Source organism: Botryllus schlosseri, chromosome 14 (assembly GCF_051294905.1).
Source record: "Botryllus schlosseri isolate E-star chromosome 14, Bs_hap1, whole genome shotgun sequence".
NCBI lineage: Eukaryota > Metazoa > Chordata > Ascidiacea > Stolidobranchia > Styelidae > Botryllus > Botryllus schlosseri.
The window spans coordinates 5,682,365-5,699,261 of record NC_137249.1 but is presented as its reverse complement, the minus strand read 5'-3'; the positions used below and the strand labels follow the sequence as shown (position 1 = coordinate 5,699,261).

The 16,897-nt window shown below is 40.7% G+C and overlaps 2 protein-coding genes and 1 pseudogene across 7 annotated transcripts in view; 1 reads left to right on the top strand and 2 right to left on the bottom strand.

Annotated features, from left to right (window-relative positions):
* The window catches only part of LOC145455144 (uncharacterized), a 77,669-nt gene that overhangs the window by 27,556 nt on the left and 33,216 nt on the right, over positions 1 to 16,897 (top strand). The gene's annotated exons all lie outside the window — the stretch shown is intronic.
* The window catches only part of LOC145455151 (uncharacterized), a 26,743-nt gene extending 9,846 nt beyond the window's left edge, over positions 1 to 16,897 (bottom strand). Inside the window, exons 1-6 of one of the 3 annotated variants that reach the window (XM_080333114.1) lie at positions 16,698 to 16,897; positions 15,677 to 15,733; positions 14,991 to 15,566; positions 11,536 to 12,312; positions 9,987 to 10,298; positions 9,691 to 9,871 (exon numbers count right to left, since the gene is read on the bottom strand). In XM_080333114.1, the coding sequence (XP_080189240.1) occupies positions 9,804 to 9,871; positions 9,987 to 10,298; positions 11,536 to 12,312; positions 14,991 to 15,566; positions 15,677 to 15,733; positions 16,698 to 16,788 (1,881 nt within the window). In that variant the 5' untranslated portion in view covers positions 16,789 to 16,897 and the 3' untranslated portion in view covers positions 9,691 to 9,803. Of the gene's footprint in view, positions 1 to 9,690; positions 9,872 to 9,986; positions 10,299 to 11,535; positions 12,313 to 14,990; positions 15,567 to 15,676; positions 15,734 to 16,697 lie in introns of those variants that run through there. The other 2 variants (XM_080333113.1, XM_080333115.1) reach the window with 2 other exon arrangements.
* On the bottom strand, positions 4,964 to 6,671 carry LOC145454937 (zinc finger BED domain-containing protein 4-like; annotated as a pseudogene).

The window sequence follows — 16,897 nt, the reverse complement described above, 5'->3', positions numbered from 1 at the left end:
TCTTTGTTAATGAATATCGCTTGGTCAACATTTGATGCAAAATGTGGGATGTGCTGTTTAGGGTTAAGACTTTAGGATCAGATTTGAAATCAGGGGATCGGGATTTCCCTGGATTTTCGCTTCCCAAACCCGGGATTTCCCGGGATTAGCAAAGTAGTAAAATACATGTAGTGACCTTTCGAGGAAAGCGTACGTAGACGTAGACGAAACTGCTTGACAACTTTCTAGGTTTCTATTAATTGATAATTCGGCTACAGTCAACTTCACGGAACTAAGGCATGTACTCCACAACACAGATATCAGCAACTGAGGTACGAAAAGAATGAACAGAGCGAAATAAACTAATTACAGTAATCAGCACTTATAAAATCACAACAATCACCACATTCACCCCCACCATGAGAAACAGGGACTAGCTTTTACGAGGTTAACTGCCCGTAACGTTCGGAAGCGTGCCGCATGCGTGTGGATCGGCGTAGCAGAATTTCTTTAACATCTACGCTGATACTGGGCTGCACTACTTCCTCGCGGCGTGGAGAAAATGTTTAACAAGCAAGCCATCTTTCACTGCTGGACGACGTGGTAAATTCATCGGATGACAGCTAAGTTGTATCGCAGGCAGATGAAAACTCTTTTTCCTTTCTTTCAAGCGCCTCAGAAGACTTTGTAGAAACAGGGTAAGGTGTGAGATCTTTAGCTGAAACAGTTGATTCTACGCCGTTTCTGTAAATTGTTAAGGTGTATTTAAGGTTGGCATCCAATAGTTCTACCTCATTTACGAGCGGGTCGCCTTTGTCCCGCTCAAAATTTCGGAATGTCAATCGGAATGGAGTCGCCCAGCATGGATCTCCCTTCAAACTTGAAGATTTGAAGAACCTGTCATGAGGAGAACAATTAGTCGCCGTACATAAGAGATACCGGATGGAATGCAGAGCATCCAGCAAAACCGATTCCCAATGTTTCTCCGGCAATATCCTACTTTCCAAAAGCAGCTTGACGGATTTCCACAAAGTTTGATTAAGCCTCTTGCATTGCGAATTGCCTGTGGGGTGATAAGGAGTCGACTTGCTGGTGGCAATGCGATTGCGTGTCAGGAAGTCAGTGATTTCCTTCGATAGAAATTAGGCACCCCTGTCACTGTATACGTATTCCGGTACACCGACAAGCGAAAACAAGGATGAGAGACAATTGACGACGTCATGTCGCGACAAGGATAAGCAAATAGGAAGCGACTGTATTCGTCAATAATAACAAGTACGAGCTTTCTGGGTCCATCAACGGGACCTTTGAAATCGATGCTAATACGTTCCCATTGTCGAGTGGCTTTTATCAACTTGTTCGTTTCATTAGACATGAAGAACCGAGGTTTCAATTTTACACATATTTGTCATTTAGCGCAAGTTCTTTTAACGTCCTTCATGGAAAAAGGTAGATTCTTGGATCAGATGAAGTGATCAAGTCGTCGAATCCCAGGGTGACTCAGCGCTTCATGTATCTCTTTAAGGCTCATGTGTTGCTGGCCTGGGGACGAACAACGAATCCGAGACAGAGTATCAGGTCCGATATTCTCGGATCCAGGGCGATGAATGATTTGATACTTTAGCGGACTTAACTCAAGTTTCCACAGTGTGAGCTTGGCATATTTAATCTTACTCAGATGGTCTTTTTGAAATATGAAAGATAATGCCTTTTGGTCCGTTATCAATTTAAATTCATTTCGGTTCAAGAGATAATCCCATTTTCGAAGAGACTCGAGAATGACCAAAGCTTCCTTTTCTACAGCAGGGTATTTCATTTCGCATTTTGATAGCGTTCGAGACATGAACGCAACAGGCCTGCCTTTTTGGCTTAGAATAGAGGCGATCGCAACTTCGGAAGCATCGCATTCAACTTGAAACGGTTCGTCATCATAGGTAGATAGAAGTAGATTCTGTTTTAACGTTTCAAACGCGTTTCTCTGTTTATCAAGCAAGGGGAACACGACATTTTCACAGAAGGGCTTCACTTTTTCGGAAAAGGACGGAATCCATTTTGAATAGTACGAAAACATGCCCAAACAGCGCTCCAGACTACGAGTATCGCTTGGAGCCGGCATTTGCGTTGAGGGTCGCAAATGATCCGGATCGGGTCAAATATCATTGTGGGATATCAGATGGCCGAGAAGTGAGAGCTTCGAAACCCCAAACGCACATTTATTTTTATTTAGAATCTTGTTGAATCAGCGGCGGTCATGAACGAAGAGAGCCTCTCATTGTGCTCCTTCTGATTCCTTCCGTATATAGTTACATTATCCAAGTAAGCTATTGTGCCTTTCAAGTGGTTGTCTGCTATGAATTTATCAATGAACCGCTGAAATGCAGCGACCCCATTGGTGATGCCGAAGGGTAGGCGATGAAATTGATACAGACAACCATCGGCTTCAAAGGCTGTGAAGGGTCGGTCGGCCGCAGGGAGAGACACCTGATGATAGGCAGACTTCAAATCGATCGTGCTATAAACAACACCTTTTGCAACTTCATTGACAATATCATCAATTTTCGGTAGCGGATAAGCATCCAAAGGGGTGTATCGATTTAGCGTCCGCGAGTAATCAATCACTAACCTTTTTTTATGTCGAAGGTCCTTGGTTACCAAAACTTGAGCTCGCCAGGGAGATACCGATTTCTCTATAACGCCTTCATCCCGGAGGTTCCACACCTCGCTTCGTACGAAAGATCGATCCTCTGAGTTGTACTTTCTCGACTTCACAGCTACAGGCTTTACAGCTGGATCGACAAACTTGAATATTTCAGGCGGATCACTCATTTTAGCGGCAGCTACGGCACAATGCTTGCGTCCTATTACAAGATCTCCTTTTGGCCCACCGAATTCAAGTATAAGTCTCTTATGCTGTTTGAGGACTTCCAAGCCAATAATTACGTCGGCGCACAATTCATCAACGACGCAAAATTGAGTTGCGCCGTAATCTTGATCTTCAATACGAAGTGTCGCGTATGCGTGACCAATAACTCGAGCAGAAGATGACTTTGATGCAAGGGCAATAGTGTAATCCCAAGGAGTAAGAACGAGATTGAGAATTTTGGCGAACGATGAGCTAATGTAGCATTCGTATGCTCCCGAATCTACAAGTACTTTGACCAACTTCTCAGCAACAAAAACTTGCAACGTCGAACGCCTCGAAGAACCGGGTACACCGGCTAGCGAAGCCAAATTGAATTTGCAAACTTTGGCAAAGTGACCCTGTCGGCCGCATCTCGGGCATTCACTGTTTCGGGCTGGACAGAACTTGCGAAGCATCGTATGGAAACCGCCACAAAATAGGCACTTCTTCTTTTCAGGAGATTTTTGTAATGCATCCAATTCAGAGCCGCAAGACAATACAGGCGATTGATCAGACTTATGTGAAGTCTACTGCATTTTCTGATTGCCCGGAACCATGTTAGCGGTAGGAGGCGATATTTCATAGGACAAAGAAAAAGCTTGCGCCCGTTCTAGAGAGTCTGCTATCTGCGTGGCTTTTTCGAGTGGTAACTCATCATGTTCGAGAAGACGCAATCTAATGCCAGAGGACCGCAAGCCAGTAATTCGGGCATCTCGCACGGCCTCCATCTTATGCACTTCAGCATCAACAGCTTCGTAATCGCAATCGCGCGATAGAGCGATCAACTTTTGTGAGAAATCAGCGACGGTCTCACCAGAGTCTTGCTCAACAGTTGCGAGTAAATATTGAGCATACATGATGTCTTTTTCTTCCGATATAACTTCGTTAGGTGTGGCATGGCAGATTCGAACGTGCCATGATCTTCGATCACAGCGTACACTCTTGGAGATATATAACTCGGGAACATGAAATTTTGTGCGCCTCGCGCGACTACGTGACGAATTCCTGTGGTATTTTATAGCATGACTACTCACGATTTCGGTGCGCATAGTAAGCCGATATGAGTAAATAGATTAGTCCAGAGTGTTCCGACAATGGCCATGGACAGTTTAACGTGGGTTTTTGGCCTCCAGTTATTTTATTACGATTATGCACCGGAATGCGGCCGCAGGCAACATGAGTAATCGAGATGCATCAGTGAATAGCAAAAATCTTGGTCACCCCTGTTTTAGCTGCTATACAGAGTGTTGTCAGGTATCGTGCACCGCTCATAGTTCAAAATATAATGAATTTGATGATCATGATATTTTTTTGTTGTATTTGTGTTTGTTCAATAAAATATTATTTCTTTTATGGTGACTATGCCCGTCGCCCATGTTAGAGAGCAGAGCATTGTACTAACGTAGAGTTATCAGACGTGATTGTTGAACTGTGTTGCCTACTTCACAAAGTCCCGAATCCGTTTGTGACATCTTGGCTAGTCATAGCCGTCAGCCTTGAAGGCCCGACGAATTCGTTAACTTTCGGCAATTTGATTAAATGCTAACCCGTCCACAGCTGTTAACTGGGAAAGAAGTTCATCGAGGCGAGGCTTATGCGATTTATAAAATGAGTCGATCTTCATCTTCATTTTGCCTGATCTTTCTTTGACGTGTCCGATTGAGTCATGCATGATTTAATTACTATCTTGTGTACGGACGTTGAACGCGTTTCAGTCCCTTACTGCCAGACCCTGAGGCTTTCAAAACGTCTTCACCCAAGTTGCATTTGGCTTTTTCTGTAGATATACAAACCAAAAAGTTTTGCCACACATCTGATTTTCTCTTTGCCCTGACATCTTCGAATTCCGACCTACATTTCACCACCACAGCACCGTCTTTGTAACGCTCCGTTACTCCGTCACACTGCTTCGATCTGTAGACTACGACGGAAGCTATAGTTGGTTTTAATATCAGATAATTGTGAATTGTTTTAGACAATCGGACGTCTTTGTGACACTGGTTTATTACCAAAATATGATTTGTGGCGCTACTTGAGCCTTTGGTAGATGCTGTTTACAAATCCCGGGATTTCATTGGAATTAATCCCGGGAACGGGATTGCTTCAAATTCTGGGATCGCGGGATCGGGATTTTTCGGGGTCCCAACCAGAGTTGGATCAATTACATTATTTCAGTTCAATTACAATTACAATTACAATTACTTTCATGCATGTTTCAATTACATTACAATTATAATTACTCCATGCTAAAAATATCAAATTACAATTACAATTACTCCGTGCATGGTTCAATTACATTATAATTACAATTACAATTGCGGCTGTTGAACAGGTAATTGAATAATCATAAATTCAACCGTGCTCCTTGACAACCGTAGCGTCGTTATTAACAACAATTCAAGTATTCATGTTTCATTCATGATACGCAAATACCCGTTAATTAATAAAAAGATAAAACGTTTTCGAACTATTCCTAATCATAGGAAACGTTTTTAAGCGACAGTTAACAACCAAAAGTTTGAGCGACTGGCAATGACTAACAACGAATAGGCTGCAAGACGGGCAATGAAACGCAATCAAACGAATAGACAAAACTGAGCAACGCAAATGAAATGTAGCTGTCAAGACGTCAGTGTGTGTAAAATTCAGATAAATGCAAATGGAAAGAAGCTCCTGATACCGTAAATTACAATTTTTTGTTTGCATTTACATTTTTACTTGTTCAAAAACTGCTGGATTGCATTTAATGAACATTAAGGTGCGAAAAGTTTCTGGCCCCAGTAAATTTCTTCTTGCCGTATAAAAGTTGCCCGCAATTGAAAATATTCTTTCTGACGGGGCTGATGTTGCTGTTAGCCCCAAATAATCTTTGGCTAAGGCAGCAAGCGTTGGAAATTCTTCTGACTTCTTCTTCCAATACATTAGTGGGTCTTCATCAAAATGCAAGATTTCTTCACCCAAATTGCCGTCGACTTCAATTATTGAATTTCTTGTTCTTTTTTTTTCAGACCTTCTGCCATAAAGTTAAAGAGGTTTGGCTTTTTTGCAGGGGTTTCATCCTCTGTGCTACAGCTCTCTTCGTCATCCTGACCAAGTCTACTTGCCACATGAGTTTTTAGCAAACATATTGCTTCCTCTTTTTCAAAGTCATCTTCAATCCAGCTGTTTTTAAATCGTGGATCAAGAAGAGATGCAAGTCTGTTGTCCGAGGAATTTACAAATGGCAACAACCTTTTAGAAACAGTCTTTTTCTGTCAACTGTCAATTTCTGACAATAGTGGAGATTAGAATTTTTTAGTTGTTCCATTGCTTTCAGTAAGCCTAGCACTACCGGACAAATGCAAGAGGATGTTACAATATTTTGTCCTTCAACTTGCTGCATTGCTTCTTTGAAAGGCATTAGCACACTCACGAGCTCACTCAATGCCAAATAATCTTGATTTGTTATTTTTTCCCGTGACCGGATCAAGGTGAGAGCCGCGTTAACTTCTTCGTGGTCCTTTAAGACACTTTGCAACATAACAAGTTGCGAATTCCATCTTGTCACATTCTGTGCCCTTAGCGTGATTTTTTTACGTTGCAAATAAGAGGTAGCATTTACTGATTTTCGTACTGAATTCACAATTTTGGCCACCTTTCCCAGCTGCTTCCCAACATAAGACTTAGCAAAGTCCGAATGTTGCAGACAATCCTTAATACAAAGTTGTTGCGTATGAGCAAAACAGCTTACTCTTTCTGGTAAGTAAGTGAGAAGAGCATTCAAATCAGCACCCTCATCAGACATTTCTTGTTCAGGATCAGGATTCAATTCTTTCTCATTGTCCTCATTGATTTCTTCACCAGTTTTATGCAAAGTGAACTCAGGAAGGGAATCCTGAAATGCTTTTATCATAGAGGAAGCATTGTCCGACACAACCTTTTTCACTTTTGTTGTAAGTCTATACTTTTCTATTACGTGGTCATAAGCCTCAGCGATGTTTTCAGCTGTATGTCGTTCCAAGAATGAGTCCACTGCCAGGACAAAGCTGCGTAGCTTCCATTCTGCATCAACAAAATGCATTGTGATGCCCAAAAAACTTGTCATGTTACGATTAGTCCAGAGATCAATTGTCAAGTAAACATTTGACATACGTGCAATTTCACATCTCATCTCTTCTTCCATTTGCCGAATAACCATTGGTATAAGGGAATTTCTAAATGTGGAGCGTCCTGGTATTACATATCTTGGTTCAGCAGTCAACAACAGATTTCTGAATGATTGGCTATTTACAATACTTAATGGTAACTGATCACAAGCTATTGATTTGAGTAGAGCTTTGGTTAATGCTTTTTGAGTGGCATCATATGGAGCAAATCGCTGGGAAGAAGAAGTTTGAAAAAATGACTTGATGGGTGGTTGACTTTGGTCTACTTTTGTCTTCTTCATGTTTTCTTTGAGGTTTATATATTTAGCGTAAAGATTGGGAGAACATCTCTTCAAATGGGTGATCAAGTTAGATGAAGCCTTGGTCGAGAACTTCAATTTCTTTTTGCAATTGTTGCAGCAAGCCTCAGTTCTGGTCAAAGATTTAAAGAACTCTGACAGTGGCGTAGGAAATGGTTCCGCACAGGTTTCGGAAGAGCTCATTTGCTGTTCATCCATTTTTGAAACACCAAGACTCAGACTATATTGTAATTTACCAAGTTTTCAGTGGCTGTTGAAGTATCGGAAACAGTTTACCACAGTATAGGAGTGAAGAGCGGTAATTAAAGTCGGTAATTTAACATAAATAGCGACAGTAATGAAGTATGAACTATTAAGTAGGATAGCTGACACGAACCTTATCCATTCGATGGTCTTACAGCGGAGGAAACACGAGGAGCCTGACAATTCATAGTCTGAATACATTCGTAGGCTATGCAAGCAAAGACAGTATGAAATATCGCAGTGTTATATCTGTAATTGTCGCTGGCGACCAGTCTAGTTCAGATTGTGAAGTAATAAATGCGTTTATGTGCGTACATAGTATGCTATGTAAGATGTCATTGTGACGTAATATAAGCGTGTTTTGTATGCTCGGTAATTATGGCTCACGTAATTGGAAATGTAAAATGTTATTTACCTAATTTCCTATGGGTCAGGACTAAGGATAGGGTGCGGTATGTCGTTGAAAAAAGTATTATAATATATGCAGTATGCATGTGTTGGATTTGCGTATATAGTATATAATTAGAGAAATAATATTATTTTTATCGAGGGACGTAGGAATTAGGATGAGGAGTAAAAACAAAACCGTGCTTTGTCAGATAAGACGTTATATAATATCCAGTCGTCTGGTTAGTTAGCCAGACGAAGTAACGATGCAGCATCGTGATCTGAAATCGTATTGTAGATTGCCAACCCACGGATTGATGCGTAAGATGTGAGTCACGGATGAATGCACCGACAAACGTGCCGCAGAGCCGGCTAAAAGCAGCAAACTTTGTAGTCCAAGAGCTGACGATCCAAGCGTCCAAATTTGATGCATCTGGTCTTTATCGTAAGCTATTGATGTACTAATTCCGAAAATACAAATTAAAATCTCATCAGGGCAATGTAACTGCTCCAAAAGAGCCGTTTAAGGCCGACTGTTCTGAAAAGTAAGAGCGCCGCAGCAGCATGACCACAATAATGACCAATTACGCCCAGCGATTGTTCAGAACAATGCCGATTCCCAGACTTTCACGACTATTTTGGGATGGTACCATTGCCTGGAAATATACTTTTATTGTGGAATCAGTGCGACACTAGCTTTCGATTGGGACCATACATATCAAATTTCGACGCTTGGATCGCCAGCTATGGGACTATCAATTCTGCGGCTTTTAGCCGGCTCAGCAGTTCGCTTCTCGGCGTATTCAATCGTGAGTCACGTGTTGCGAATCCATCCGTTGGTTAGTAATCTAATAATTGTATACAAAGGCAGCCGAGGCCAGCATAGCGGTAAAAATAAAAAACTTCACCCGCAAGGGCGCAGTCAAGGGCTTCCGCGAATGGATCCACCAAATTCCTTGTCGACATTTAAAGAGAATGCATTATAAGTCAATTATTTTATGTTGTTCTTGTCAGGTCTCAATAGCAATTTAATGTAATTGAAATTGTAATTGAGCAAAATTTTTGTCAAATTACAATTACAATTACACAAAATAAAAATACTTCAATTACAATTACATTACAATTACATTGAAAAAGTGCCGACTGGAATTCTACAGATAATCAAAATGACTGGTTTTTTTCTGCAGTTTCACTTTAGAGCCAAATTCAAAATTATTGTGTTCTAGGCACTTTTTAGCTATATACACACAGAGGTGCATCTCTCAGTGAGTGAATTTGCTCCCGAATTTTATTTCAGCAGCGTTTCGATTACTGATAGTCTTATCACATCCCTGTATCTGATATTCTGTGATATAAAATTCAAGCGATTTTAGGATTCTAGCCTCGGCTTTTTTTTATATTTGTGGTAAGATTTTATGATTACTGTCCTCACAGATCATTATAGTATTTCCAGGTCTAATTTTTGAAAAAATTATTGTTTTCGTTTTCAACTGATTTCAATAGCACTGGATAAGTGATACGTGTGGTGTTGATACTGCTCGTGTAATCGAATTAACCAATCGATTTATTGCAATGAAATTGAATATAAAACTGATAGTTTGATGTTTAGTGGTGATATCAAATTTGTGAACTTCTGTCTCTTCCTCTATTGCTGCGGTAGCGAACCAATGTTTACTATTTGTGTGTCAAGATTCAGCCTTTCAGATGTGGATGTCTCGGGCAAAACACGGAATAGTACGGTACAGTTTTTTTATTATGAAGGCAATCATTTTGTTCATATTATTGTCGTTAATTCCGACATTGTCACGGACTGTGAGTCTTCCGAGGACGTACTGCTACTGGCTCCGTTCATGTTCTCGAAAGCCTTTCACGGTTCTCCTTATCTTCGTTATGAGGTCTTTCTCTGAATAGAGATACTTTAGGCATTTTGTTGCACATTGCTCATTATTAACCTGTTACTAAGTTTCTCTATCAAATCAAAAGAGAGAGAAGCTTGTATCTTATATTCAATTGTATATTGAAGTGCTGTACCTGAAGAAGGCTTTGCGAATGCTGATAGACCTGTGTCCTTCCACAATTCCTTCCACAATTCCAGCATGGCCATTCTCTGACGCTCTACGTCCCGCGGGTAATTTGATTCGATATTGTCCACTCTTTTCGTAGATAACGAGAGCCCATGCGTTGAAATGGCGAACCGTCTCCACATGGCATTGTTGGGAAATTCTTTGACAATCTCGTCTTGGAAAACGTCTTCCAGTCGGTACTTACGAGCGCCACTGTCTGGTTCGTCTGAGTTGTAGAAATCTTCAAAGACGTACGGTTGATCTGCGACCGACCGGACCCCTGTTTAGAGGTAAAATGTATGGGAAAACAGATGAGGCGTTGACTGACAATTTTGTAGCGTGTGTCGTGGTATGGTGAAGGGCAGGTGGTCAAAGTAATCAGTGATGCTACTCGAGTAGAATTATAAGTCAACCCCAACCCTTATGTGAAGTAATTATGCGAACTTGGACTTAGCATATGGTTTATTTCCATGGACGCTTCACTATATTGATTCGAGGGTGGAAGAGGGTAAGGCTGTCTTATTCTTAATGGAAATAATGGAGGTGATGATTTCAAAAATTTAGGGCACGTAATTGTGCATCATGATGCTTAGTTGTTCACACCACACAGTCAAGACTATTCCTGACCCGAAAAGCCGACTCTATATTGTCCCTAATCAACAGATTATGAAGAATATAGTATTCCAACTTCCTCAAGGGATAGCCGAATAATAATGTATTGTTTTTATAATTGCGAGTATGGTTAATGAGTCGTCACTGCAAATTATGGGTATTGTTTTAGAATTATTTGTATTTTCTGGAAGGGGTGGTAATAGTCAAGAATACCAGTCGGACAAAATCTTGCCAAGGCGAAGAAATGTTCAAGTTGAGTGTCTGCCGAAAATATTATGCTTTATGTTGATTTGCGAAAAGATTTTGGCTTCCAGTTAGGGGGTATGGGCAAGGCAGTTACGGCTCCGTTCACGTGGCTGTGAAGATGTAACGACTACATAATTAGCTCGATTTTGCATCGATCAAGTCATAGAATTTGAAGCAGACAGTCTAAACTCAGTCAATTTTCCTTGAAGAGGTTCCTATCGTAAATCAATGAGCTGTTCTGTAAAAAGATTGCGTGATTCCTAGCTTTCAAATGGATTAACTATGCCCAAAGTTGTTATTAGCACATTCCGGAAAACATTGTTGCAGTGCGAGCGGAACTCCAGACAATATGCCCATGATTTGCGGATAGATTTCTTGTTTCAGTTGATTCATTAAATACCGGTATATAGCACATAATTTTTCAAATTTGCCAAAAATTTCATGGCACACTGGAGATTCTGGCGGCACACAGTTTGGGAATTACCTTAAATTTACGAATATAGTACGTCCCCATGTATAATACGCACCCTTAAAATGGCGTGTAAATTCTGGGGACAAGCCTGCACCCATGTATAGTACGCACCCTGCATTCGCAGTACATGAATAGTTATGAATGCTGACGGATATCGCTGCTCATAACTTAGATAATGTCGTCTCACCAATACTTCTCACTGTTTCTCTCCACTGAACCTCCTCGATGACTGTGTCCTGACTCATCACCTCACACGTAACTGTTATGCTGCTTTCGTTTAGCCCCTCTTCTTCCAAATTCAAAACGAAATTTTTCTGGAAAATCGGATTGTGGTTGAAATCGAGCATCAGGGTCTGTCGAGACCTCGTAAAGTTTCCCTTGTCGCATGTCATTATCAGTGTTAACTTCTGTTTGTTTTTCACTACAGTCGGGTTTATTATGGCTTTTGTGGGACTGTAGCCTTGTGATCTCAGGTCATTGCGCCATTTTTTCTCCACCGTCCTGTCCTTTGCCGATAGTATGAAGTTATAATTGCCTTCCGGACTCTTCCATATACTCATAGTCACCTTGAACTTGGCCATTCGAAGAAAGGTATTTTTGATCATCATGAAAAACGATGAAAAGTGTTTACTGTTGAATGTGACCGCCCCTTTTACGTCTTGTAAGTCGATGCTTTCCAATAGCTCCGGCTCTGACGACTCATTACGGAGACAGAAAACTTCTGCGATTACATTTTCGCTCTCAACTTCGCACCACATAGGCAGCGCGATTTTTACGGCCGATTTAAAGTTTGTTGGAGGTTCGCATTCGAGCACAGCGCTTATTGGTGTGTAGTCTTCTTCATAATTCTCCACCAGGGAAGTTCTCAGATTAAATTGCTTCGTGTCACACAACGCGTCTTGTGGTATATGTACTTGGAAACTATTCAACCCAAGGCTTCCACCCTCAGGTCCAATGGACGCTTCTGAAATATTGTATACTTGAATCCAACTTGGCTATTTTGGAAATCTACATATTACAAGCACAATACTATTACATATTACAAGCACAATACTATCATTGCATTTTAGAATTATTGTGGTGCGAGGTATTATATTTATAACATGTTACATTTATAGATAAAAACCTATTGTACCTGTCCTTAGTAGGATTTATCTCAAGTTGAAAGGTTGATTGATATTACCAGGGAGTCAAGTATTTGAGTTGAGATTAGGAAGTAACTTGGAAAATTTTCAGTTTCAGTAAACTAAGGATACTAAATGCCATTACCGTAATTTTCCATGCATAATACGCCTCCACCCTCCATGTATAATACGCACTCTTAAAATGGCATGTAAATTCTGGTAAAAAGCCTGTACCAATGTATAGTACGCACCCTGCATTCGCTTCTCGTGTTGACAAACTTGCGCGTGGGATAAGTTGCCAGCGATGGTTATGCTTTAGTATTCGATATCATTCTGTTTTGCAATGTCACTGTTGAACAATTATGACATAACCATCGCTAATCATTATACACTTAACGGCATTGTCTCTAAACGATTGTAGATAGCAGCCAAAGCCTGTGAGGCCCGGGACGCCATAGTTCAGGCCGGCGAGGAGGGTGCCTTTATTTGGTACTAGTAAACTTATAAAATAAGGGAACTTATGAAATTTTATTTATAGTGCGTGAACACCAGGGTTGTCCCAAATTTGGAAAATCTTTAAAATCCTCAGTTGTAATATCTTATTCTATAGATCATTGATAAGAAACAACAATGGGCCGAAAGGAAGCTCACAGGAAAGCCGTTAAGATTTCGTGCAATACGTTTGAAAGTAGCTGCCGAAGAATGGGCGTGCCACCGACCATAGAACGTCGAGAAGACTGGTAATCACGAAACCACGACTCTTGATTGGCTAATGGGCTATGCTTCAATGATCACGACAGCAGCAGCTTGCTGATTAGTCGATCAAGGAATCTGCTATCGGCGGCAATTCTGAAAGCGCATTGTAGGTATGTTGGCAGATAATGATTTAGGATTAATTAAGGGCATGTTGAGGCACAAAATACATGGTAAACAAACAACAGCTGCTTCACAAAAACGTCTAAAGCATGACCGCTTTATTGTGAAGGAAACCGCCTGTAGGCTGCATGCCTTGTTTTCATCGAGGGAAAGAAAAGACGCTTATGCAAGTGGCAAACGAATTCCTAGTTTCAGAAGGAATCCATCTTCATTGAATACAAATATAAAGCTTAACAATGACACTATAATTTGTGTGATCTTATTGGGCTCAGGTTGTAGTATATAGTTGAAGTTTTGAATGCTCTGAGGATCGGCAGAATCAACGGGTTATGCTTGGCACTTATAAGATGCATACAGCAATTTGAATTCACTTCAATCACTTGTAAGTGCTTTCAAAGTCCTTAATGTTGTTGCAGAAACGAGGTGTAAATGTAAGCACAGACTATGCTGGATATGATATCCCAGCTAAGCTGGATACTATGCAGCATAGTCTGTGCTTACCTTTACACCTCTTTTCTGCGAGATCATTAAGGACTTTGACTTATCATATCCAGCATAGTATGTGCTTACTAGGGTTACACCTCTTTTTTACGTCATCATCAAGGACTTTGACAACACTTGCAATTGAATTCAATTTGCTGTAAGCATCTGATAAGTGCCAAGTATAGCCGGCTTATTCAGCCGATCCCTAGAGAATTCAAAACTTCAACTACATACAATAACCTGATCCCAATAAGATCACACAAATTATAGTGTCATTGTTAAGTTTATTTGTATTCGATGATGATCGATTCCTTCTGAAACTAGGAATTCGTTCGCAACTTGCATAAGCGCCTTTGCTTCCTATGATGAAAACAAGGCATGTAGGCTACAGCGGTTTCCTTCACAATAAAGCGGTCATGCTTAAGACGTCTTTGTGAAACAGCTGTTGTTTGTTCATCATGTATTTCATACCTCAACATGCACTGAATTAATCCCAAATCGTTATCTGCCTACCTACCTACAGTGCGCTTTCAGAATCGCCGCCTCCAGGATCACCGAACCAGCAAGCTGCTGCTGTCGTGATCATTGGAGCATAGCCGATTACCCAATCAAAAGCCCTGGTTTCGTGATTACTAGTCTTCTCGCCGTTCTATGGTCGGTGGCACGCCCATTTTTCGGCAGCTACTTTCAAACGCTTTGCACGAAATCTTAACGGCTTTCCTGTGAGCTTCTTTTAGGCTCATTGTTGTTTTTTATCAATAATATATAGAATAAGACATTGCAACGGAGCATTTTTAGGATTTCCCAAATTTTCGACAACCCTAGTGAACACTGATAATACGAATTACTGGGCACGATGGCTGAATGTGATACGCAATTGAAAACAAATATGAAGAAAGGTGTGATTTCAAGTTTTATTTCGAAGGAGATTTTTTTAAAGGCTTGTTGTATCCATGCATAATACGCATCCCCCCGATTTTAGGACAAAAATTCGGTAAAATTTTGCGCAGTATACATGCAAAATGACGGTATTAATATTCTTTTGATTCTACTACCAAGCACATAGTGTTATTCTTTACTTGTTAGGTTCATGCGACCGTATCAGTGGTCCTGGTTGGTACGACTGAAATTATCACTATTATCATACATTTCAACGTACCGACATGCTCCAGTTTCGCATCAATAACTTGAATCAGGTTCTTTTGAGCATTTGCATCGATCCAATCGTAGTCGCCTTGATATGCATCCAATGCACTTTCATAATACTGGACTGTGGTTTCGTCGTTGTTTTGGGCTTGATGTATTATCGCCAAGACATGACATGAAAAGCCATGCAAATTGGTTGTGCTGGCCTCAGCGCCAATGTTCTGCTGTAGCCAGAATATGACGTATTTGCTTGCGTCTTTTGCCACTCTGTTTTCATTCAACATCAGTAGTAAGTGAGTCAAAGAAATGATGTTGTACGCTTTCCACTTAGCACGGAACTGAATGGATTTCCCTGTGACATCCATCTGTGTGGTTGCTTTGATCACACTAAAGAAGTCTTTCAAGTGACAACTTTCTAATTGGATTTCTTTATACAATTCTGCGTATTGTTGAATTTGCTCAGTGGCTTTCTTCATCTTGTAGATCGAGCGGGCGAGCGAGGTGCCGAAATTTGTTACTTCTGACCGCATATTGTCAACAAAATCTTGGATCACCATCCTCAGCATGCGTACTTCGTACATTTTGCTGCCTTAATAGATACAAACTGTGTTGAGATATCAATCACGTTGCATTACAAGGTCCTTTTCTGTACATGTAGAATAAATTTCATGGTCATTGATGCAATCTATATAATGTTACCTGATTCAACATCAGAAGATTCATTAATATCCAAACTTGAGATCTGCGTCAATTTCTCTGAAATGTAGTAGGTAAATAATAATAATTGTCACTTGTCAGATTGTATTTTCATCTGAACAAGACACACACAGTTTACAATGTTGCAAGACACCATGCAATGTAATGAACAGACAGGAGGATGCCGAACGACCAGTTGCTGTCTCTTAAACTGGCATTCACCTCGACCTAGCGCCTGATGTTACAGTTCTTTTACGATGTTAATCTCTATGCCGCGGTTCTGTTGTGAGTGCGTTTCACAGTGGACGAGGATCCCAGAATAACCCCCGACACGGAATCGAACCCGGGCCGCCCGGTAGCCTTCTAACTTGGTCCCTATTGTGTTCTGTTTGTCAGCCTGAGCACTTTAAATGGTAACTTTCATATCATATGAGCGACAATTTTTATGTCAATAATTGAATTTATCGTAAATTACAATTTCTTATACCGATAGTATATTTATAATTACTTTTCAATTGGTAGCTGCAGTTTCAAAGCAAAGTGCTAAACTTGATCGACTAGGCCTATGTAACCGGCGCCACGTTAATAGTGTCACACCCAATGTTCCCACAAATTTTTGACGAGTTTGCGCACACTCACCAAGTCACTGCGGAGACCCTTGGAAAACAGTGCGTAACGACTAAATTAAAGGTCATCACTTCGGATTTTTTGTGGGCAACTTTAATTTTCTGTGCGCAGAGACCGTGTCAGCACTGTGCATTTGCGCATGTGCGCAGCTTAGAGGGAACATTGGTCACACCTATTGTTATTTTGCCAAAACGAACAAGAGGCTAGCTACACTACATGAAGGTTAAATTCACTGACATAAGGATCATTCCTGTAATCAAATTTTGCTGTTATTATCGATAGGGAATGTATTGGTGTAGCAAAATCAGATAGGTTTACCTTTACACTGTGTCCTGCCCAACCCCTTCCCTTCTTTTAGTGATAATTGTGTCATTACATCACACATTAAAAAACTTACCAGTTTGTGTAACATCTTCAGAAGTATCTTCTCCTTGACCTATTTGATTTCTTACTAGTGTGATTACATCTTGCAGTAAATCCAAGTCCATGATGGTATCCGTGTGTTCAACACACGCAAGGCACTGCTACGAGTTGCACAAAATCTGAAAGTTATGGACCGTATGTACGTACATTGTACAATTGTCTTTCTTTTGTCTG